The following is a 25395-nucleotide window of genomic DNA, read 5'->3' on the forward strand; positions in this document are numbered from 1 at the left end:
TTCCTTTAGAGCCATAAAGAGAATATTTATTCCTGTTGATGCTTAAACAGGAGAATTCCCCATAGAAATGCAATAATCTTCAAAATGTGCTTTCTTTCCAGCATTTACTGCACTTGCCAAGCAGAAAAATATAGGTGCAACCCCAGGATCTCATAGAGCAGTGGTTCTCAACCTGTGGATCACGACCTTTTGGGAGTCGAACGACTATTTTCACAAGGGTAGCCTAAGACCGTCAGAAAACACAGATATTTACATTGCAATTCATAACAACAGCAAAAAAATTCGTTATGAAGTAGCAATGAAAATAATTTTGTTGTTGGGGGGGGGGTTTCACCACAACATGAGAAACTGTATTAGAGGGTCGCAGCATTAGGAAGGTTGAGAACCACTGTGATGGAGCCTGCTGAAACTCCCCTGTCACGTTCTCATAACAAAAGGAAAGGCTCTTCATGAAGCCATAACTCTTCATGCTAAGATCACTGCACAGAGTTTATTTTATCTTTAAATTCACTTTTTTTTTAATGCGGGGGAAAAAATCACAATACACACAACCAAATATCTGGTAATATGACAATAATATCACTCCATCTGTTTCACATGTTTTTTTTAACATCCTGTGTAGAGACTTGGAAAAGAATGCCCATTTTTTGATCGATTTTGAGTTTTAAAAAGAAAACATGAGCTCTTGGAGTTTACAGTGAACATACTGGGTGGGTGTGGGGGGTGGGTGTGCAAATGGTTCTGAAACAATTGTAAGATGGATGAGCAGAAAACTTTTAGAACACGCAACCATGGCATGGTGTGGAGACAGAGTCGGGGAGAGGAAAAAAGTGGTGGAGCTGAGAGTTACTTGAGTTAAGACTGCTTTGCTGGCCTTTCCAAGCACTGGAGTGTGGGCGCCTCTTGCCTTCACTCATATGCTGTGCCTGCAGCTACTGGGGAGGGATTGGGGGAGACAAGGGTCCCATGCACCCACCCAGGAGCAGGCCCAGCTATCTACCCCTCACGGAAGCAGCCCCGCCCTCTAAGTCCCGCACACCCGGCAGCAGGTCCCGCCCTCTAGGCCCCGCCCACACAGCAGCAGGCAGGCCCCGCCCTCTAAGTCCCGCACACCCGGCAGCAGGCCCCGCCCTCTAGGCCCCGCCCACACAGCAGGCAGGCCCCGCCCCTCCACCACAGGCCCCGCCCCTCAGGAGGTGCCTTCCGGGCGGCCTCCACCCTAGGCATGGCGTTTCGCGGTTTCCTCGGACTCACTCTCCTGCTGCTGCCGCTGCTGGCGCTCCGGCTCTCGGCCGGGGACTGCCCGTGTTCAGAGGCTGCGCTCTGCCGACCGGTCCGCCATCGCCGCGACTTCGAGGTCAGCACGCCCTTTGCCGTCCGCCTGGTACTCAAGGCCATAAGAGAAGTTGTGGCGCTCCCAGCAGCCTTAACCACCCCGAGCCTTCCGCTATGCTATTCGGATTCCCTACAGAGTAGACAGGAACTCTGGGCGGCTTCTCCGGCCGGCCGCTTGAGCCAGCGGGTACCCCTGCCTCTTCGGACCCCCAAGGCCAGCTCCTGTCCCTACCCACTCAGCCTCCTGCGGGGAGGGAGGAGAACCGGTCCTCAGTTTCCAAAGCAATGCGTGTTCAGTACGGATAAAGTCTCAACCCGAAAAGTACACCCGAAAGCAGACGTTCTGCTGACTTTTACTCATGATACGGATCCTTATGGACGCTTACTCCCCCAGGAGTGGGGCAAAAACAAGTACTTGATTTTCCTTTAACCCAACCTTACGGTTTATAAAGCTTCTGGTAACTTCACTCTTTTTTTCGAGACAGGGTTTCTCTGTGTAGCCCTGGCTGTCCTGGATCTCTCTCTGTAGACCACGCTGGCCTCGAACTCACAAAGATCCTCCTCACAGAGATCCTCCTGCTTCTGCCTCCCAAGTGCTGGGATTAAAGGCATGCGCCACCACCGCCCCACAACTTCACTCTTTCTTGAAGCAATAGTAAAACCACATAACTGGAGTAGACAGCGGTAGCTGGACCTGGAAGAAGTCAGAGAGGTCAGAGGTTCGAGTCTACAAAAATTGTACAAAGAACGAGCAATTCAAGGGTCTTAACTTTGTATTTGGTTTTGAGGTATAGCTATTTAAATCTCTGTGTTTGCATCCATTGTTTAGAAAAAAACAGTGACAGTGTTTTTGTAGACTCTGCCTACTGTAGAAAGCTAACATCCTTTAAAAGGAAAAATGTAGGTCCATTAATTTTTCTTTGAGCAATGGTCATTGGCAGCACTCATTATAAAAAGCTCAGAAGTTAAAATCCCGGGTAGTAGGTCTTTTACAGGCTGAATCTGGAAGAGAAGTAATTGGTTGACAATGGATAGCTGCTTACCTTTTTGTTTATGGTCTGGCAGAATTTCCCAGAGATTAGTTAGTTGGCTGGTCCTGATTGGCTAAATTGGAATCCAATGCACTCACTCAGCTATTTCAGCCTGAAGCTCCTCCCCACAATTAAGTGGTTTTATAACAATCTGATTTATTGTGGCACTCAATACTTAGTGGGTGATATAGTATTTGTGAGCATTTTGAATTATACACAAAGAAACAGAATTATGCTCATTCATAGATTCGTAGGAAATGAGGCCTTTCACTGGCTTTTTGTTTTTTGAAATAGGAGACTAGATTATATGGTCTCCCTCCCCACTGCATATATTTGTGTGTGGTCGGCGGGGGGGGGGGGGGGGGGGGGGGGGGGGGGGGGGAGTGGGAATACTGGAGAATTGAACTGTGCTTTGAGGATGAACACCATTTGTACTAGCTGGTTTTATGTCAACTTGATACAAGCTAGAGTTGTCAGAGAGGAGGGAACCTCAACTGAGAAAAGGCATCCAGAAGATCCTGCTGTAGGCAAGCCTGTAGGCCATTTTCTTAATTAGTGATTGATGTGGGAGGACCCACCCCATTATGGGTGGTGTCATCCCTGGGCTAGAGGTCCTGGCTTCTCTAAGAAAGCAGGCTTGGCAAGCTTCCAGGTTCCTTCCCTGTTGGAGTTCCTGTCCTGACTTCCTTTGAGGATAAACAGTAATGTAGAAGCATAAACTAAATAAATCCTTTCCTCCCCAAGTTGCTTTGGTCATGGTGTTTCATCACAGCAATAGTTACCCTAAATAAGACACCATTCTCTACCATGCCAAACCCAACACCTCCTTCCTTTGTATTTTCAAGACTGGGAGTAGTTGCTAGTATATCACAGGCCCTAGCTTTTTTTTAAAAAAAGAATAACAAATTGAATCTTAATTATGAGAATTAAAGCATCGGGCCATTCAGTTTTGCATTCTGTGTGTAGTTTATTGGATAGTTACTTGGCAGAAAAAAATGAACTATGCATAGTTAATTCTGAAAGGTAAGAGGGAGGATGAGGAAATCAAATGTTGGCCTTTACTGTTAGGGTTCGTGCTTTACACAGCCCTTCCCCATCCATTCTCCTGTGGTCCCCAAGTCTCTATTTGCAGTGCCAGTGTCATGTGCCATCCTTGCTTCAAACACTAGTGGATCTCCAGATAAAATGGACAATTCTGTGGTCCTCCAAGTGCTGCTTGAGAGTGCCACCTACCTTGTTAATTTTATGTGCTTCCATCTCGTTAGCGTTTCTGTGCTGTAGCTGTAGAATAGTTCGTTGTAAGGACTTTGGTTTTGTTTCTGCTCTGCCAACGCTCACTTGTCTCTTTTCTTTTGTCTTCCTCCAGGTTGCGGAAGTCCCCTAACTTGCAGTCATTGTGGATTTCTTGTGACACCTAGCTAGCAGATTCCCTTTATATGGTGTCACAGGCCCCTGCATCCCCTTGTATTTAATGCTATTGTAATTAATTCCTAGTGGACCTTGGTATTTATTAACCTCTGTGCCTCTAGTGCAGAGCAAAATGCCTCTCCTACATTTTACTGGAATTCATTAATATTTACTAAATCCATAAATTAATACCTTGAGGTAAAAGGAACATGATCAGTTTTGCTTTTGTGCTTCTAGAATTATCTTGGTAGGGAAAATGCTGGAGGAACAAGTTAGCTACTTTAAAATTGGACCTGACTGCTCTTCTAAGTTAGCGTCATCTAACTTACAAGAATTGAATCTTAATTATGAGAATTAAAGCATCGGGCCATTCAGTTTTGCATTCTGTGGCCCCACACGAAATAGGCAGAAGTTGAAGCTCTTCAGACTCTGTACTTGGTGTTAGCTGCGCTGCTCCAACCTTCGCTGAGACCCCACTCATGATCTCATTCACCCAAACACTTCCTACTGTGATTCCAGTTTCGGTCCCTTTCAATCTGTTTCTCACTTCTGCAGAAGGGGTTTTCCAGAACACATTCTTTTTCTTTTTAGAAATATTTGTGTCCTGACATTAGGTGACGAAGAATGCAGGGGAAAGGACACATAAACCACAAATGTGTAAAGCAGATGGATGGTTTTTCTCATTTCAACTCTGTCACAGGCTTTTTGTTTTGTGTTGTTTGTTTCGTGGATAAATGTAAAAAAATTAATCAGTAGTAAAAGTAAAAAACCTTAAGTGAACCTCCATGGCTTCAGGGTAGCCATTCAGTCTGCATAGAAGTTCGCTGAGATGTAGTTTGATGTTTGAGTGGCTACCTTAATCTAGATGAATGATGTTTTTATGTGAGTCCATTACAATAAAGTGTTTTATTAAATAAAAATGCTTTTGTCCTCTCCATTTCCCTCAGGATACTAACTTCTCAATAGGGCTGAATTATTGACACAGCTATTCATGATTTGCCCCAGATTAACCATTCCCTGGTTCTTTTCTGAATTCTAGGTGTCTGCCATACTCTCTCTGAATTCTAGGTGTCTGCCATACTAACATTTGTAGTCACTGCTCTTTTTGTCTTCAGACCTCGACAGTAGCCAGTACTTCTTCCAGGTCCATGTAGCCAGCAGTTATAATGGTAACCTGACATCTTGTCCTGTACTCTCTGTGCCCAGTGTCCACCACAGTACTCGCCATATGGAGGTGGTTTGTGTATGTCAGTGTGAGAATCTCGGATTAAGTGCTGGTGCCTACCCCTGTTTTCCCGGCAGGTCTTTGTATTTGATGTTGGACAGAAAACCTGGAAATCTTATGACTGGTCACAGATTACAACTGTGGCAGTTTTTGGAAAATATGACTCAGAACTTATGTGCTATGCTCATTCAAAAGGAGCCAGAGTAGTGCTAAAGGGTATGTTATTAGCAGACATATGTGCCTAGCCAATGGGAAAAACATAGTTATTTACTATAGTCCTTTTTTGGGCCATTCTTTTTTTCAAGACCTAAAGTTAATTGTGGATACTGTTAAATCTAGTCCAAAAATACTGATTTTCTTTAAAAAAAAATTAAATAAAACCACTTCTTGTTTTTGAGAAAATGTGATTGCCTAATTGCAACATGCTGACCTTTAGTCATGGTCTACAAGTTCTGCTTCTAATTGAGAATTATTTTACTTATAATGACCATTAGTAAGTAGTGGCTGTTATTTGGCACGCTACTTCTCCATTTGGAAAGCAAATCAGAGGCTTAATATTCCAAAAAGAACGATGTGTCTCAAAGACATTTTGATCCCTTTGGGAGTGGCTTTGTGAACTAAATGGCTTTTAACTCTGGAAAAGCATGTGTATAATTATGTCTGTGTCTGTGTCTGCCAAAGGTGATGTCTCCCTGAAGGATAGCATTGATCCCACTTTCAGAGCATCATGGATAGCTCAAAAAGTTAATTTGGCCAAAACACAACATATGGATGGAATTAATATAGACATAGAACAAGAAGTTAATTGCTTTTCACCTGAATATGAAGCACTGACAGCTTTGGTCAAAGAAACCACCGAGTGCTTCCATCGTGAGATTGAGGGATCACAGGTAAATAAATATTCATTTTTTGTTTTTGGTCTTTAATCAAAATATATTCATGAAAGTATGACTTATGGTATCTTAGTTTTTATAGTAATGAATGGTGAAAGAATTTCTGCGCATATTTCCCGAACACCTTGTCTGGAGTGTTAATATTATTTAAGTTCCCGAGTTTCTCGTCATATCAAAATACAGCATTGGGATTGTTCTGTCTACTTGCCTACTGCACTACAGGCTATGAGGCAGCAAGAAGCCAGAAGGGCCTGAACTGCCTTTTACGAGTAGAGAGCAGACAAAGCAGGCACTAAAGAAGAGGGGCAGTGTTGGGGAACTGCCCCATCCTCTGTAGTCTCTATATTATTTGCAAAGCACGCAGGGCCCACAAAAGCTCGAAGGACTAATTCTGTACAACCAGCCAGAACTGTAACAATAGGCCATACACATAATTAGAGCAGATCTCAGCACAAGGCGTCTTGACAGTGTGTAAGTAGCAAAGGGCCCTGTGCTTCTAGATCAGGGTTGTCAAACATGGCCATACATTAAGATAACCTGGGTCTTAAAAAAGAATAAAAACCTGAACACCTGTGTACACACACTGGCGAGTCATCTCCAGGAATATACACAAGGCCCTGGGTACAACCTCCAGCACTGAAAAAAAATGATTCCTGAGTGTCTTAGTTAGGGTTTCTGTTGCTGTGAAGAAACGCCATGACCATGGCAACTCTTAGAAAGGAAAACTTTAACTGGGGCTGGCTTACGGTTTCACAGGTTTAGTCAATTATTGTCATGGTGAGATGCATGGTGGCATGCAGGCAGACATGGTGGTGGAGAAGGAACTTAGAGTTCTACATCCTGGTCCACAGGCAGCAAAAGGAGACTGTGTGTCACTGGGCATAGCTTAAGCATATAAGACCTCAAAGCCTGCCTCTACAGTGACACACTTCCTCCAACAATGGCACACCCACTACAATAAGGCCACACCTCCTAATAGTGCCACTCCCTATGGGCCACGCATCCAAACACATGAGTCTATGGGGGCCATACCTATTCAAACCACCACACTGAGCAAATTAAAGATCCCTGTCTTTAAGCATTTAAAATCCTGCCATATGTGATGGTACATGTTTAATACCAGTGCATAACTGATAAGAGGCAGGAAGACTGGGATTTCAAGGCTAGCCTGGACTATATAGTGAGATGCTGTCTCAATAAAGCCAAAATATTTATTTAAGTAGGACTCACACACATTGTCCTTGGTATCCCTGAAAGTTGTTTCCAGGACTCTGGATATCAAAATCTATAGATGCTAAAGTCATGTATAAAATGGCAAAGTATTTGATATAACCTACGAAAAACTGCCCACATACTTTAAATAATCTTTATATTACTTATAATACCTAATACAGTGTAAATACATAGCTGTGTTGAGGATAAAAGGGTAAGAAAAATATCCCCACATGTTCATTATAGACAATTAGCACATGTTTTTATCTAAACTTTGTAGAATCAATGGATGTAGAACTCACCATTATAAAAAATATGTATAATAAATATATTCTGAGTATTATATATACATGTAATATTCATCCAAGGTAGAGCACCAAAAGTACTATAAACCAATGATTCTGAAACTTGCTCCAGGATCACATGAGGGTGCTATTTATAATTTCCTAACACTGATTCATTGAGTATGGGATAGAGCTTCCGGAACTGCATTTTTACTATGTGCCGTAGGTGATTCTAGCAGAGCTGGTTGTCATGAACTTGAGACTCACTGGTAAAACTATGACACAAGGATGGACATATCTAGTGGGAAGGAGATTTATGGTTTAGATTGGGGTGACAGCATCACTGTTGCACTCAGGAAATGTTTGCTAGATGTTTGTTGAATTAATTTTTTAAAAATTTACATTTATTTAGTCTGTGTATGAATGAGTGTGTGCATGTGCATGTGTGTGTAAGTCAAAGAACAACACTGTGGAGTCATTTCTCTCCTTCCATCAGTTCTAGAGAACAAACTCTGGTTTCTATACTTGGTGGCAAGTGCCTTTACCCTGAGCCATCTTGCCAGTCCTGAATAAATTAAAAGGAAGATTTTAAAAGGTATATATCATTTATAAAGGGCTAATCTTGAAATGATACTTGAGAATTTCATTATAAAAAAGGAAGGACAAACGATAGACCACTCAAAAAGGAGTTATTCATGACATGGCTCAAGGTTCTTAAGCTAGAGATCAGAAAACAAAAATGCCCAAAATAGAGAGCCTTGAGTGGGAAACTAAGCTTCATAGGAATGCAGTCAGAGTTAAAGAGCTAGAGATGCCTGTAAAGAGTTCTTTCTACAGCTTTGTTCTGAAAGTAGACTCAGATGCTGTGGTGGTTTAAATAGGTATGGCCCCCATAGACTCGTGTTTGGATGCGTGACCCATAGGGAGTGGCACTATTAGGAGGTGTGGCCTTATTGTAGTGGGTGTGCCATTGTTGGAGGAAGTGTGTCACTGTAGAGGCAGGCTTTGAGGTCTTATATGCTTAAGCTATGCCCAGTGACACACAGTCTCCTTTTGCTGCCTGTGGACCAGGATGTAGAACTCTAAGTTCCTTCTCCACCACCATGTCTGCCTGCATGCCACCATGCTTCCCACCATGACAATGGACTAAACCTGTGAAACTGTAAGCCAGCCCCAGTTAAATGCTTTCTTTCTTTTTTTTTTTTTTGGTTTTTCAAGACAGGGTTTCTCTGTAGCTTTGCACCTTTCCTGGAACTCACTCTGTAGTCCAGGCTGGCCAGAGTTGCCGTGGTCATGGTGTCTCTTCACAGCAGTAGAAACCCTGACTAAGACAGATGCCTTATGTGACTTAGCCCAGGGCAAGCTGTATGGGCTAATACTAAAACTTAAGGCTTTGGCTTTCTTGTCTTTATCCACTACTTTCTCAGACGTGTAAGATAAACTGTGACAGGCAATTCAAGTGAAAATACTCTTAGTATTCAAGATATATAAGTAGTAACAGTAGATTGGAAATTTAACTGTTTAGTGGTACTTGCTAACTTTCTCTATTACTGCAAGACAGCTCCCATTTTGTAATAAGAGGCAGTGACAGATGGGTCCAATATGTAAAGTTTTACTTCATAATCATTTGTTGTAGAACTGTTAGTACTCAATGAATCATAGGGGAAACTTTCAGAAAGTCTGAAAGTTTTGATAAGATAAATTAGACAAAATATGAAGATTTTATATAAAGACTCATTTTATTATAATTGATAAGTGTTTACTGGGTGCCTGATTACGGGAAAAACATTTGGTGGAATTTTAGAATGTTTTTACACAATAAAACTTATTAATATTTAACACAAACAATATTAGGTCCAGCCTATATTGTTTGCTCCCAGGGTCTGTGGAAGAGTCTAACAACCAGCTGAGGATTCTAATCTGAGGGATATTCAATGAATCTAAGCACACTGAGTTCTTTAGTCCATTCACTTTATTCTCCTATGGCGATTCTATCTGCACAGTTTCTTTTCTGCTCCCTTACTTAGCTCCTCCTGGTCCCTCCTGCTCTCAGTCCCTCCTGCTCTCAGTCCCTTCTGCTGTTCTCTCATCATTCTCCCTAGTTCTTTCCATCTCCATCCTCATCTTTGTTCTTTTCCATCAATCATATCCCAGTGCTCTCAGAGAACCAGTATATAGAACCACACAGTAATTCTTTAGTAAAGCAATGCGAGGCTTGAAGTTTTCAGGGTCGCAGAGAGAGCGATAAGGATCCACACATAAAACAATTGTCAGCTTCCAATTACAACGCAAAAAGGGGAGTGACAAAAGGGGAGTTCTCTGGTAGGGTCAACTAAAGGCTAAGATCAATTAGGGAATTCATGTGCTCAAACTATAATCTAGAAATGGCTAGGTAGACTGTTAGGGGTCAGTAAGTCACAAGAAAGTAAACTGTCTTTGGCGCCACTTTTCCCGCTCATCCCGGCTGCAGCTGCTTTCTGGTAGGGAGGGGGACATGTGCTAGGTGGCTAAGCAACCCATATCAGAGCCTGTAGCATTTGGTTAGTAAAAGCACATTCACTCATAGTAATTGCTGAGGAGAAAATCTGGGAATAGCACCTGCTGAGGAGGAATAAAAACAATTTGCACAAGAAAGAAGCTTGGCACCCATCACCTGCCTGGCCTTGTAGGCAATCTCCTTGGGTCAGTGGGAAGTAACTGCCTTAACTCAGTAACTAGCAAATGTCTAAAACTTCATCCCAGGAATGTGAGCAGTAAATCTCTTAAGTTAGAGTCTTGTATAAATAACCTAGGGTGAAGGTAAGGGGTTGAGGATTTAATTGTTAGTGGTTCTTTTCTCTATCTGTGAGTGAGAAGGGCTAATGTTTATCTATGTCAGTTCTGTCCTTGGAAAAAGGTATCTTTGTTGAAATACTTTTGTCTGCAGAATGGCCCTGGCCAGATGTATGTTGATGAAAAATAAATGCTGCTGGGGACAGTTATCCAATTACCCCAAATGTATAGGGAAAGTTGTGCCCAAGATTGAGATGCAATCGTGAGATTACATGTACACATAACATGGAGATGCATGGTAAATGGGGAGAATCATAGCTGTTATTGCACAAGAAGTTTACAACAAGAGACAGCCAGTTCATTCAAAATGCAGTAATTCCATAACACCTTGCATGATGGTTTACTCTAACAGAACCCTTAGTTCTGATAGGTTGACTTTCTGAGCATTAGTTGTCACCTGATGTATACTCTCATGGATTTTTGCTACCAACGGCTCTCAATAAATATTTAAAGTAAAAACATATTTTAAGAGACTCATCCTTGATGATCACCATTGAAAGTAAAGGATAATTTATCACCTATTTCATTTGGCTATTTCCAAAACTAAGATCATTTAAGTGATACGTTAAGCATTTTGAGTTGGTGAATAAAGCCCAATTCTCTTGACAGTAATATTGGGCCCACCCTACCATGTCATGTAATTATGAATCAGGAACTAACTCAGAATACCATCAGGCAGTACTAACAGGTAACCTATGTTGCCCACACAGTAAAGTCTGTATTTGATTTCTTTTCTTCACCTTCCGCTTATTCAGGGGCCCCACCATAGTGTTACTATTGAACCTTTGAACCTGCTTCTTTTAGTCAGTGAGTTCCTAGCCCACCCTTTGAGAACATTTGGATTTGAAATTCTTTTTCCTCACAGTGCTGTGCTCCTGGTCCTTGTATATCCAGATACATGCGCAGGCCAGTCCAATGTAGTAACAAAATATATTTATTAGGCCTTATTAGCCCTCTTCTACATGTGTCAGATTACATATGCACACATTGTAAGCAGTTCTTTATCCTTAGGTAGAATGAGGCAAGAGAATGTATGATAAGAATCTGATATACTTTATCATGTTATATAAAATAATATATAGGCTTTTTTTTCACAGGTAACTTTTGATGTAGCTTGGTCACCAAAGAACATAGACAAAAGGTGCTATAATTATACCGGAATTGCAGATGCCTGTGATTTTCTCTTCGTGATGTCTTATGATGAGCAAAGTCAGATCTGGTCAGAATGTATTGCAGCAGCCAATGCTCCCTATAATCAGACATTAACTGGTAAGAATCCAAGAAATGATCACTTAATTAGTATTATTTATTCCAAAACCTTGCACAGTAAAGTACCTTTTAGTTTTTCTAAATTATTTATATACTCCTTTTATATAAAAGCTTGCTTTACAAATAAAATATAACAATAAAATAATAAAAATAAATTGGACAGTTTTAGTATTTTCAAAAAAAATTGAAAATTTCATTTACTTCTTATCGCACCCTCATGGGATAGCTATATTATCATTGGTCCTACATTATACTTCAAGCCTAACACTCTTGCCATATGGCAAGACATTTTTATTGACTATTATGGAAGTTAGTGCAAAAATTCTCAACTGGTCAGAGTGCAGACAATAATTGTATATGGACTCAACCACAAATGGAAACTCTGTAACACACACACACACACACACACACACACACACACACACACACACACGGCTCAGGGACCATTGTGAGGCGGACAGAAAGAGTGTAAGAGCCAGAGTTAGGGAGGGCCATAGCAGAAGTGTCTCCTGGTTATGAAGGACTGCACACTCTGAAGTTTACAGAAAGAATGTAAGAGCCAGAGTTAGGGAGGGCCATAGCAGAAGTGCCTTCTGGTTATGAAGGACTGCACACTCTGAAGTTTACAGCAGCTGTGGCCGCCTGCACAAGACTGGCACAAGATCTAGCCCGTCCCCATTCTCGTGAGTAGTTGGAGAGTTTGTTCACATTCCTTGTGTCCTAATTACAGGTCACTGTAGTATAAGAGCAAGGACATTTCTTATCTACAGTGGTCACTAGGAAGCATACAGAGTACTTTTAAACATAGAACACTTGAGTTTCTGTAAGAAATTCTGAGTATCACTACCACAAAGTTAAGATTTACAGAACTTTTTGAAGCTTTAGAATCACAAATATCAAATATACGTTAACAGCTAACATATAAAATTAGTATGATTTCTTGCAATTTTCATTTCTCCAATTATATTTTGTGTATTTTGTTTCCATATCATCTTTACTGGATGTCATCTCTTATTAAGAAAGAAAGCTTAGAAAGCAAGACATAGGACTTCCAGTTCTTAAGGGATGACTTTTTAGCAGAAAATGGATCTGTAAAAATGTACCTGTTTCTCCAAACTTAAGATTTGGTGGTGCTGTCCAGCTTCTATGTACATATTAACAGATATATAAACAGAAGAATTATGTGTTTTTCTATCCCCATGTGACTAGGATACAGTGACTATATCAAGATGGGCATTAGCCCTAAGAAACTTGTAATGGGTATTCCCTGGTATGGTTATGATTATACCTGCCTGAATCTATCAGAGGTAAGAACAGCTTATTTGTTATATGATATTGCTCCATTATATATTTTATTCTGCTTTGATTATGTTTAACTTTATTTAAATAATTTCTGAAATATATTTTGAAGCTAAAATTTGTTTCTTTTTAATTTTCTAATATGGAAGTTTCTGAATGCCATGCATTTTCTTCTTAATATTAATGATTATTCTGTATAGTCAGATTATTTATAGTGTATCTTTTATTTCTTTTTTTTTTTTTTTTTTTTTTTTTTTGGTTTTTCGAGACAGGGTTTCTCTGTGTAGCTTTGCGCCTTTCCTGGAACTCACTTGGTAGCCCAGGCTGGCCTCGAACTCACAGAGATCCGCCTGGCTCTGCCTCCCGAGTGCTGGGATTAAAGGCGTGCGCCACCACCGCCCGGTGTATCTTTTATTTCTAACAGTTTTTATTATTTGTCTCATTTGGATTTTTACATTTGCTTAATAATAACATGAACATGTTTGTATTTCTAGGATGACGTTTGCACCATTGCAAAGGTCCCTTTTCGGGGGGCTCCTTGCAGTGATGCTGCAGGACGTCAGGTGTCCTACAAAGTGATCATGAAGCAAGTAAATAGTTCTGTTTCTGGAAGCCAGTGGGATAAAGACCAGCAAGCTCCTTATTATAACTACAAGGTAAGTTTTCATAAATTATGAACATTTACTCTATTAGTTTCCATAATTCTGTATTTTGTGGTTAGATATTTGGCATTAATAATTTACCAGTTTTACTGTTTCTGTGCATAAACCTGTCTGAGTCTGTGTAATCAGGAAGTTGAGTTGCCTGGGGAACAACTGAAGTTACATTACTAGTGTAAAACTCTTGCCTGGTCTACTTCCTTTAGAATGTTTTATGTATATCACAAATAGGACTTCCTTAATAGTTGACAACTATGCTAAGGTAATTTGCTTTTCAAAGGGCTTTGACCAAAGTAGGTTTTATATTTGAAAGTCTCCATTTATTTCAAAATAGCTTAACAATTCTGATGAGATCCAGAGAGGTGGGAATGAAGCTGAGATTAGTAGATGAGTCATTATAGATTTTTATATTGAAAAAATAGCATCTGTCAATTTTATTTTACAAGTAAAACAAATTATAAGGAATTTTAAAAGTTAGGAACAGAAAAACATTACATAAGAAAACACACACGTAGCATATATACACATACATAAATACATACATATAGGCAATATTACTAGAATTCTGTTCTGAGAACTGTTAACATTATGCATAGATATGCACATACATGTGCAAATATTCATGCATGTTCTATGACCAAATATATTTAGAAAACACTTGGCCATATCTGTTGGTCTGGGATTTCTATTGTATGGAATTATATTAAAATATTTAGGAAATGTTGCAATACATAAAGTATTTATTTAACATAGAGCCTGCTTCAGTCCACTTAGAACCAGGCAGGGAAACAGTATTTTATGGTTATAGTAATCAATTATATATAATTTAGAAATATGTATGTAATGATAGTATATACTGCCATAGTTTTGTAATCATTGGCTTAATTTTTCTTTACTAAGTGAGAAGATGCAGAAACATTCTTTTTTCAAAAAATTAACATTTTTAATTGACAAAATTGTATCTATTTACAGTATACAACCTGCTTTGATATACATATCCATTACATGTGTCTTACTTTACACAGTTCTTTTATAGTGAGATCAGTTAAAATCAGCAGTTTTAAAATATGTAATCCCTTGCTACTTTGCTCTTAATTATCGTGATGATGGTATTTACTAGATCTTTTTTACTTATTTCTCTTGTCTGACTAAAATAGTGTGTCCTCTGAATGTCTCCCATTCTCCCCATCCACATCTTCTGATATAACTACCATTTTAGTTTCTTTGAAAGAATAGATTTGTTTTTGAGTTAAGTATGTTTACTTTATTTCCTAGACACACTTTAAGATATTTTTACTCTTATGCATTAGTTGCATATATCAATGGGATTCAGTATGGTTTTTCAACACAATACACAGCATCCACTGATAAAATCAAGGTTGATAGCATTTTCCTTATAATTTCTTTATGTTTGAAGCCTTTGAACTCTTCCCTCTTATTCATAAGGTACTCCCTTCCATCTAATTGTGTGTTGGTAACTACTCTGCAGAACATACTATTTGAGGTCAAATAACTCATGAAACAATTTGGGGAGCCTTGGAGGCCATTTAATGGCACTTTAAACAACAATCTGTTGTTACTATTATGCTCCTCATTTTTAGTCACAGTATAATCAAGTTTCTGTTGTGTCTGAAAAGAATCATTCTGCTTTTTTATTCAGTTCAGCAATAGCAGATTCATCCTGAACTCAATATTCTAGAACCATGAAAATAGAACCACATTTTAAGCATGCTTAAACCAATCAATCCTCAAGATGAAGAATGAAGAATGAGATACACCTGTATTGAATGAGTCCACTAAACTGAAATGTCAGCAGCCTATTTGTTTATTATTGTTCTTCAAATAGACTAATCAAAAAACTCAGTCCAGGAGTGCCTCCACAGATAAAAATAGTACTGGCATTCATTTAGAATTCCCTTTAAGCAGTTTTCTAATGCATATAAAAACAAAATTATTTTTTCACTATATCTCTGGTTTTTTCTCATAATACATTTTCCTCCTTCATTTGTTCTTTTGCCTACACCTGGTCCTTTCCTTTATTTTTTTTTCTGATAACCCATGTGTTTCTTGAGAGACAGTGGTACAGGGTAGAAGGTGAATACAAGACCACAATCTAGTTCTTGTTCTTAATCAGTCCTGTGCTCAGTCATCCCGGGAGTCACCTCCAAAAGCCTTAGAATCAATTCTGTAAGACCTAGGAAGGTGGCCCTTTCCTCCTCCACTGCTATTACCTGTTCATCTGGCTGATTTATCACAAACAGTATTCATCTATTGAACTCTTAGGTTGGCACACTTCCAAAAACTGTAAAGAATACAAATAAATAAATACACAAATAAACAAACAAGCAGACAAGCTGGTTTTAATGGACAGTAGCAGTTGTTCCTTTTAACTTGGGCTGCACATCAGTTACCCAGTGGAATATTAAAACAGAAAATAAACAAATGTGGATCCTAGCACCCGCCTTAGAAGAATCTGATTCAGCATGTTTTATGTAAAGTGAGACATAGAAATCTGAACTGTTAGTTTTGTGTTGTTCTAGACAGGGTCTCAGTGTGTAGTTTAGGCTTGCCCTGAACTCATGATCCTCTTGCCTCATCCTTTTGAGTGCCAGGTGTTCATCACCAGGCCCTTCTAGGGTATAATTTAAAAGCTCCATGACTTACAATGATTCAAGCATACATCTTAGTTGATAGTCATTAGAACAGATCAAATAAAGAATCTTATGACAAGGAGGTTCTTAAATAGACTACATTAGGGGGTTAAATTGTGTAATCTTTATTGCTGCTAAAGTACCACAAGGTAATATTTAGAAATATCATGTATATGACCATTAAATAATAAAGCAGAAAAGTAATGTGCTATAAATTTTTCATTATTTCTTTGCATGCATTTTGAATCCTTGAATTTGATAATTTTCCCCTCCTGTATTGAATTCTTTAAATTTACAGTTTACTTGTTTTTGTATAGGATCCTGCTGGCCATTTTCATCAAGTGTGGTATGATAACCCCCAGAGCATTTCACTAAAGGCAGCATATGTCCAAAACTATGGCTTGAGGGGCATTGGCATGTGGAATGCCAACTGTCTTGACTACTCAGAAGATGCTCTAGCCAGAGAGCAAACGGGAGAAATGTGGGGAGCCTTAAAACCAAGGCTGTGATGGAGAGAGAGGAGCATCTTTTGTCAGACTATTAGATTTTTGCAAGAATGAGCTGTATAAATGGATCTAACTTCTTGCAGAGATAAAAATGTATATATTTTGTCATGTTGCCATAACTTACCTATTGATATACTCAACACACAGGTAAGAAATAGATTCTTCATTTGAACATAAAAGATACATACATATCTTAAACATCCAGGAATATAAAAGCAAGAAATAAGTCAACTACCCTATTAAATATACCTCTATGTTTCAATATTATAATTTAATTAGGAAAATTGCTTTCAAAATTTCATGTTGAATTTTCTCTCTTGGTATTAAAATATACTGTTAAAAACCATTACTGATTTTAAAAATATATGTAACTAGTGGACAAAAGAGGATAATGGGGTGGGGAATGAATATGATCAAATTATATTACACACATATACAAGAATCTCAGAATGAAGCCCATTATTTTTTACAATTAATACATGCTAATAAAAAAAGTTACAAGAACTATATGTAACTTGAAATAGAAACTATTGGCTTCAAACACGGTCTTAAGACCTAGCCTTTGAGAAACAGTTTATGTTGAATTTATTTTCAACAAATCTTAAATTTAGAACCAGGAATTTAGTATCTCTTTAGATTCATCAAAATGATTAGACATGATTTTTCTGCTTCCTGACTCCTTATGGTACATACTAATGTTTCATGACATACCCCATTAGCGTCACTTAAACCTTTAGACAGTGTATGAGATAAAAAAATATGCATACAAATTAAATACAAGATTACTTAGTAATATTTGAACCAGTAAACTTGATATGAGATTTGTGTGTAAAATTCCTGTAATAAGAATAAGCTGATGTTGAACTTGATTCTATTCACTGTTTATACTTCTAGTCATTCATAGTCCTTCACTTATTAACCCTCATTTCTTGCCTAGTTTTCATGTTTTTCTTCTACATTTGCATTTTGCTTATAGGCTATGTAAGAACATTATTCTCTCATCTTGCTCCTTTTCTAAAAGATCAATTTTGTGAAAATAAATTTCTAAATATAAAGCAGTCTTTGTTCTCTTTTTCTTTCTTTCTTTTTTTTTCCCCCCAAGACAGTGTTTCTCTGTGTAGTTTTGGTGCCTGTCTTAGATCTCGCTCTGTAGACCAGGCTGGCTTCGAACTCACAGAGATCCACCTGGCTCTGCCTCCTGAGTGCGCCACCACTGCCTGGCCTGTTCTCTTTTTCAAAGCAATTAACAACAACATCACAGGGCTGGAGAGATGGCTCAGCAGGTAACAGCACTGGCTGCTCTTCTAGAGGGTTTGGGTTCAATTCCTAGCACCCACATGTCAGCTCACAACTTCATTTCCCTAGGGGCTCTTTAACTCCAGTTCCAGGGGATCTGACCTTATGGCACACACATGGTACACAGACATACATACAGGGACAGACATACAAACAAACATGCATATAAAATAAAATAAAATCATAACATTGTATTTATATTGCTTTCTGAAAATACATAGATTAAATGTTTGTTGTTGTGGAATAATCTTTTTGTACACTGTGAAGATGTGTTACTCTGATTGGTTTAATAAAAAGCTGAATGACCAATAGCTAGGCAGGATTTCTGGGCTGAGAGGATGCTGGGAAGAAGGCAATGAAGACACCAGGGATGCAGAGCAAGTAGGATGGGCCCTATGGAGATGAGGTAATAAAACCACAAGGCAGAAAGTAAATTAATAGAAATGGGTTAATTTAAGTTATAAGAGCTAGTTAGAAACAAGCCTAAGCTATCAGTCAAGCTTTCATAACTAATAAGAAGTCTCTGTGTCATTATTTGGGAGCTAGCTGTCAGGACACAGAAAGACTCACTACAGTTTGTATCCTCTGAACTCCATGTACATAAATCCTGTCTTCTTTACATATGATCCCCTCCAAACTGGAATAAGTGATGTATCAACTATTGGTTATGACAGTGTTATGTTTTCTATTTACTTAGTTTTTATGACAGTAAAATTATTTACTTCCTTAGTATATGTTGAATAACTTTATAAAAATCATATTTCTAAAAGCAGTACAAATTAAATTATTAGTCACAAATTTGTCATACACCTATATATGCAGTTGTTTTTAATTGAAATATGATTAACAAAATTTTATTTCTAGGCAAATATACTGGTATTTACTAAAACATTGTATGTTTTGCTAATCATTATTTTTAACCATCATACTGGCCTTTAAGTTCATTAAAAATAAGAAATTATAAAATGTAGTACTGTAAAATAGGTAATAGACTCAAAATCTTCAAAGTAAACAGCCACTATTTAGATTTGTACTATAATTTGCAATACCTACACAAAAAGTAAATTTATTCTTTAACTGCTACATCAACCTTATGATTTATAAGAAACACTGCCAAGGAACACAATGGCTTGTTTTGTTCCAATCATTCTCTAAAATTTCAAGAGGTCAGTTAGATGGACTTACACGGTGGAGATTTGAAAGATGAGCTCATTTTCTTCTGTGTCAGTTCGGCTTTCAGTGTCTGTAAATCTGAAACTGCTTGTTTTCTCATCTGCAGAGAGAGGTGCCTTCAGAAATGAACTTCACCTCAGCATTCCAGAGGATGTCATGGTGGGAACTGCTCTCATTTACCTTTCATGCCTTCACTTTTACTAGACTACTGCAGTAAATTCATGTTATACATCCTGGTTAATAGGCATTCTTATCTAGCCAGATGTGCATGAAATAATGTCCGTTGTGAGTATATAAACAACAGTTGAAATGTCTCAAAATATAGAATAAAAGGAACTTTACTTTTTACTTTGGCTTCACAATCTCAATGTGTAACAAGTAAAACAAATGATAACAGGATCCTGAATACAAGACTCTTTAGGGAATGAATAGATAGTTAAGACGTTTAATAGGATACACTTGTGCCCAGAATGCTTCAAAGGGTCTTAAACCTTTGATTTTCCTCATTTCATAATTAAGGAAACAAGGCCAACCAAAGGCTAAGTACTTTGCTCAGAGTGTTAAACTACAAGATTGGAACAGCCACCTGTATTCCATATACTATGTATGGATCAAGAGCATTAGCACTGCCTATGAATTTGTTAAGAATAATGAATCTCAGGCTTCCCTGGGTTTATGGAGTCAAATGCTGCATTTTTAAACAAATTCTCCTGTTAAGATAAACCATTAAACTTTTAGAAGTACTACTTATGCTTCACTACCTTGAGTAAATATGGTTGCAACACACTCAGGCTTGATTTTCTGCCTCTTATTTCTCAATAGTATTGGTGGGAATATTTTAGGTGGTTCATTCAGAAATCAATAAATACTTATTATTGGTTATATATCCTCTAGGCACTATGGTTAAATACAGGATTTTTTCTTCCAGTCCATAAGCTGAAAACTTCTTTTCTTTAAAACTAAATTACCATTTAGGTTTAAGCCATAAGTCACAAGAATAAAGTTAAAATCTATACAGAAGGTGGAATCTAACGTGCATGCTTTCCAGAAGAAAGCAGAGGAAGTCATAACTGAAGGTTGGATATACTCCTTTCTGCATCCCCACTATCCTCAGGTGTACAAGTCTTGACTTTGGCTTCCTCTCCATATACTGAACATATATTGTTTCCTTCACTGGACAAACTTTTTATTGCACACTATTTAATATTTAACTCCTATTATTGAAGTTATCCTTTGTTCTTTTCTTGTTCTCTTAAGTCTTAAACATCCTAGTGCTGAGAAAGCCTTGAGGGAAGTGAAATGCATCTGGAACTGCACTGTCCAGTGTAGTAGATAGTAGTAAATTTAAATTAACTAAAGGTAAATAAAATTCAAAATTTAGGTCCTTCATCATACAAGCTACACTTGAAGTGCCTAATATCCTTAGGTGGTAGTGGCAACCATATTCAATGGTGAGTTATAAATATCTTTATTCTAGAAAGTTCTATTGGTCAGTGCTAATTCTGGAAAATAATTGTTCTGTGCCATGCAGCTATTCTGGAAAAAGAGTGAATGGAGAATTTCTGTGGCCAGTCTTTCCTGTTTTATGTATATATGCTTTAATGAAAGAATATACAGTCTTTTTTTGTTTTCTGTTGAACTCAACAAAAGAGTTTTTTAATTTCTAGGGATAGGGTTGTAGTTCTGTGGGGATGTACTTGTCTATCATGCACAATGGGCTGCAAGAACCCCCAGGTTGCAATAATACAGCATGTCCACACAGAGATAGAAACCACAACAAAGGCATCCATGCTCTAGAGATTCCTATGATACAGTTCCTATGTATTCCTATGATACAACTATATATCACCTTATAAAAGCTAAGCATGCTCCAAGTCATCTAGTAGACACTCAGTATAGAAAAGCTCCTACTGAGAAATAAAGCTTATATTAATGCAGTCTTTGTTCCCAAGGAGACTCAACACCTAGCAGAAGAGTCACAGTTCATATGTATGAAAATAACAACAATGAAATAATTACCCAAGAAAGGGAAACAAATCAAGTGAGAGTTAGGGGCTTATTTGGAGGTTTGTCAGATGTATGAATGTCTGAAAATGTAGGAAAACCATGTTTAAAGTTATTCTGTTCATATTGTACTGACTCACATGGTCCTTTAACTTTTAATTACTTTTAGTAAAATTTTACTTAATTTTTCTTTGGCCTTGTTATAACATGCATCTTTTTTATAATGTTTAGTTTTCTTCCCACATTTTTTTCATTCATGTTCTTTACTGTTAAGGTACTAATTTAAAAAGAGTCAGTCCCAGCTACCCTTATGATACTGACATTCAAGGTTAAAATACTAAACTATTTTATTTCAAGATGAATGTTATAATCTGATTAAGAGAAACTTAGATTACCTTAACTTCTAATATGAGTTTCATTTTATCAGTGTCCAATTTTCTCTTAAGTTGGTCAATTGCATGCTGTACTTCAGTGATCTGGATTATAAGATAATTCTGTGTGAGACAGAAAATCATTTATTTAGTATAATATTTGAGTATTTAGAATAAATGACCTTATGAACATAAACTATTAAGTAATCATGAAAACAACCCATTTCAGAAAGCAAACATTGTTTTGGATACCTTCCTTTCTGTTGATTCTTGTGCTTTAGGGATGACTGTCTCTCCTGTTCTACCTCTAGTCATTTACTGTTTTTAAAAACTGAGCCTGGCATCATGGTGCATACTTATAATCTCAGTATTCAGGCGGCTGAGGCAGGAGGATCTCAAGTTTGAGGCCAAGCTGGGTAAGATCCCGTTTCAGGAAACAAAATTGATATTTGTAAAACTAACCATCAATGTTAACATCATTAACACTATTAACATGAATATATTAGCAAACACTTAGAATTCAGCACAGTATTTTATTAGCTGAATCAGATTAGGATTATTTAAAAATACGTAATAATTTAACTCTTATATAAGAAAATATACTAAAAATAAAAATATTTTTTCCTGAAAAACTTATTCAGTTCAGTTCTCTTTAATAAAGAAGTTATTTAAGAAATTTATACTTCCATGCAGGACAGTGGTGGCATCTGCCTCTAATCTCAGCACTTCAGAGGCAGAGGCAGGTGCATCTCTGCATTCAAGGCCACCATGGTCTACAGAGTGAGTTCCAGGACAGCCAGGGCTACACAGAGAAACCCCGCCTCAAAATACAGAAAACAAACAACAACAAAAAAGAATTTTAAACTTTCTTTGTGAAACAGTCTCATGTTGAACCAATAAAAAAGTAAACATATTAACTATGATAAAACAGTATTGACTAATATAGTTGTGAAGGTCTAGACTTGACTTTACGGGCTCCATCTTAGGGAAAGGGCCACTATCTCAGACCACCTGCTGTATTCAGTTCCAGGAAGGACCTCAGGAACGTGCCATGACAACTCTAACGGATATAGAGCAATATCCTCCTGCACACATTCTGTCTGCAGTTTAAGGCCCTTGAAGATATCTAGATAATCCTGCTGAGCAGTCCAGAAAACCCTATTCAGCAGGTTGTGGTTCCCTGCCAAAAGTCCAACCCAATGGTTTCAAATGTAGTTTCGCGCCCAAAGTCTAGACCAATAGTTTAAAAAAATCACCTTGCCCCAATATCCCTTCTACCCAATCCCAAGTTGCCAATTCCCAGCTTGTGGTTTTTCCCTATAAAAACTCTCTACACCTGGGCTCGTGGCCGCTGCCACATTTCCTTCCATCTGCTGTATGGTGGCCCAGGTTGAACCTGAATAAAAGGACCCTTATGTGTTTGCATCAGAAACCGGCTCCTTGGTGGTCTCTGGGGGTTTCGAGAAACGGGTACAACAACAGTAAGTAATTATTTTAGCCTATCTGGGTTTTATATTAAATTTATCTAAAGTAGTAAACATTCTCTATTTCATTATGTCTAAAGTGAAGTCATTTTCATAATTAACATATCTTTAAATCTTTCAAATATGTGAGGTGAATCTAACAAAAAAATGTTAAATGACTCCTGGGTTTATTTATTTTTGCCTATTTAGTTATGTGGTAGAATTATACAATAAAGGATACTCTTGATGGCGATGTAAGATTAGACTATCTCAACAAAATAAATGAGTTGATCAAAATTTCATATAATTTGAAAAATTCTTTAGAATATCAGTAATTTTGAGTTCTGTGGGTGTTGTAACTCCCTTTCCCCACATGACTACAGTGAGCTTTATTAGCACCTTGATAAAAATTCCAACACAACCACACCCCCATGGTCGCACATGCCCTGGTAGGACACGTAGTCATTTCCTACATCTTACTATTCATACGTCCTACTAATCCATGCCCCATGGCTGTGTGGTCACCAAATTGAGAGGCATGAGCAAGTGATCTATGCGCATGTGTGGAGTAGCCACATGGGCCTGTGTGTGCAGGTGTGAGCTGGCTCTTAAAAAGGCAGGCCCCATGTTTCCCTGCCCCCCTTCTTCAAACACATGTCCTTCTGCAGGCCTGATCACATCTATCCCTTTCTCCTTGTCTTAATAAAACTCTTGCTAGTGGATTCTGTCTTGTTTCATGACTTTTCCTTGCAGGGTAAGAGCACCACTAAAAACTATCACACCTTACCTTTGTTTATCTGTTATTTATTTCTTTGTAAAGCTAATTAGCCTAAGACAGCCAGAGCATTCCTTGGCAATTGTTACTGAATCAGCATTTTGCCTAGTTAACCCTCAACTAGGCTAAAGGAAAGATTTTTATATTTCATGACTCTTCCTTGCAGGGTAAGAGCACCACTAAAAACTATCACACCTTACCTTTGTTTATCTGTTATTTATTTCTTTGTAAAGCTAATTAGCCTAAGACAGCCAGAGCATTCCTTGGCAATTGTTACTGAATCAGCATTTTGCCTAGTTAACCCTCAACTAGGCTAAAGGAAAGATTTTTATATTTCATGACTCTGTGTAGTAGGGAATCTAGTAGAATCGTTGTATCTAGGATTAATTAACATTACAATGAAACAGTTGTTTTTCACTGTATCTAGAGTAAGTATCAGAATGACTAGTTATTTTCTAGAAGTACTTTGGCCTTTAAGAAATCATTATGGAAAACAGTGATTGTTTTCTGTTAGCTATAGAGCTGTTTTTTTCTGAAGCAGCTTTTGCATAACTTTCGTCACAAGACTGTCCTGGCACACCTAGAGGGCTTGAATTACTGGGTACTGCAGCAATCAGTACACAATAAGGACTAAAGTGGTAGGGGTGTGATGCTTTCCTTCAGAAAACATAAATTATATCAGGGGCTTTCATGTGAGGAACTTGTTTACCCAAAGAACAACTTTTATGTAACAATAAATAAGCCTTTGCTCGGCTGTTGGAGGTTCAGTTCATAGAAACTGTTCCTCCCTGCTGCCACAGAGCCTAAATTACATCTTGCAGTGACCCTCTTTCAGAACACCCAGCCACTATGGACCAGGTTTCTCTCCTATTTTAAGAACATATGATCCTATTAGCCACTGGCAACTCTACTGCTGTTACTAGAAAAAAGCTGTCTTCTGAAGCCAACAATCCAGACAGGGAGGAAATACCAACAGCACCAAGGCCCTAAGAGACAGTATCTTCTGACTGTTGCCTCCTCAGCAGCTCTCCTGTGACAGCAGGCCAGGGACTTTATTTTTTACTGTCCAAGCAAGTTTTGCTACAAGTAACCCAGAGAATCCTAAATACAGTAATACAAGTATAAAGAATGCTTCCTGCATAGGACTTTTCTAGAGGAAGGGTGCACAGTTTACAGTACCTTAGAATCTGAGATGTTTGCCAGATTCCTTGGTCTCATCTTGATTTCCCTGGCTTCAAGCTGCATCAGGAGCTTTTTATAGTAAAGTTCCAAATCTTCTCGAAGTTTTGTTAAAACTTCCTCCAATGACGCTGTGACTTTCTTGGTGTCAAAGTATTTTTTCTTCCAGCTATCACAGGCTACAAACAAAACAAACTACAAAAGTTAGGTGGATACTATTAAAGCAGTGGTTCTCAACCTGTAGGCTGAATGACCCTTTCACAGGGTCACCTAAGATGATCAGAAAACATAGATATTTACATTATGACTCATAATGGTAACAAAATTACAATAGCAACAAAAATAATTTTATGGTTGAGGGGTCACAACAACATAAGGAACTATATTAAAGGTCAAAGATTAGGAAGGTTGAGAACCACTATGTTACAGGATTGAAGTTTTAAGGTAGAAAGGATCCTAGAGTTAAAAAAAAATACCAATTTAAAACATTTTCCTTCTCTCCTTTATTTCAGCTCTTTTTTTTTTTTTTTT

The 25395-nt window shown here is 38.1% G+C and overlaps 2 protein-coding genes across 6 annotated transcripts in view; one reads left to right on the plus strand and one right to left on the minus strand.

Moving 5' to 3' along the window:
• The first annotated feature begins 1179 nt into the window (after positions 1-1179).
• On the plus strand, positions 1180-17661 carry Ctbs (chitobiase). Its single transcript, XM_052730238.1, has 7 exons — positions 1180-1357; positions 5076-5214; positions 5680-5888; positions 11317-11488; positions 12698-12795; positions 13282-13443; positions 16415-17661. The coding sequence occupies exons 1-7, from the start codon at positions 1226-1228 to the stop codon at positions 16604-16606; spliced, it is 1104 nt and encodes a 367-aa protein (XP_052586198.1). The 5' UTR covers positions 1180-1225; the 3' UTR covers positions 16607-17661.
• Positions 11136-25395, minus strand: part of Spata1 (spermatogenesis associated 1) — a 40148-nt gene continuing 25888 nt past the window's right edge. For 4 of the 5 annotated variants that reach the window (XM_052730234.1, XM_052730233.1, XM_052730236.1 and 1 more), the window contains 4 exons: positions 24865-25043; positions 21472-21570; positions 19085-19172; positions 11136-11468 (listed from right to left, as the gene is read on the minus strand). In XM_052730234.1, the coding sequence (XP_052586194.1) occupies positions 11440-11468; positions 19085-19172; positions 21472-21570; positions 24865-25043 (395 nt within the window). In that variant the 3' untranslated portion in view covers positions 11136-11439. Of the gene's footprint in view, positions 11469-15677; positions 15749-19084; positions 19173-21471; positions 21571-24864; positions 25044-25395 lie in introns of all 5 variants that reach the window. The other variant, XM_052730235.1, reaches the window with a different exon arrangement.

This window comes from Peromyscus californicus, unplaced genomic scaffold (assembly GCF_007827085.1).
Source record: "Peromyscus californicus insignis strain IS unplaced genomic scaffold, ASM782708v3 Scaffold_9__1_contigs__length_137607984, whole genome shotgun sequence".
Taxonomy (NCBI): Eukaryota; Metazoa; Chordata; class Mammalia; order Rodentia; family Cricetidae; genus Peromyscus; species Peromyscus californicus.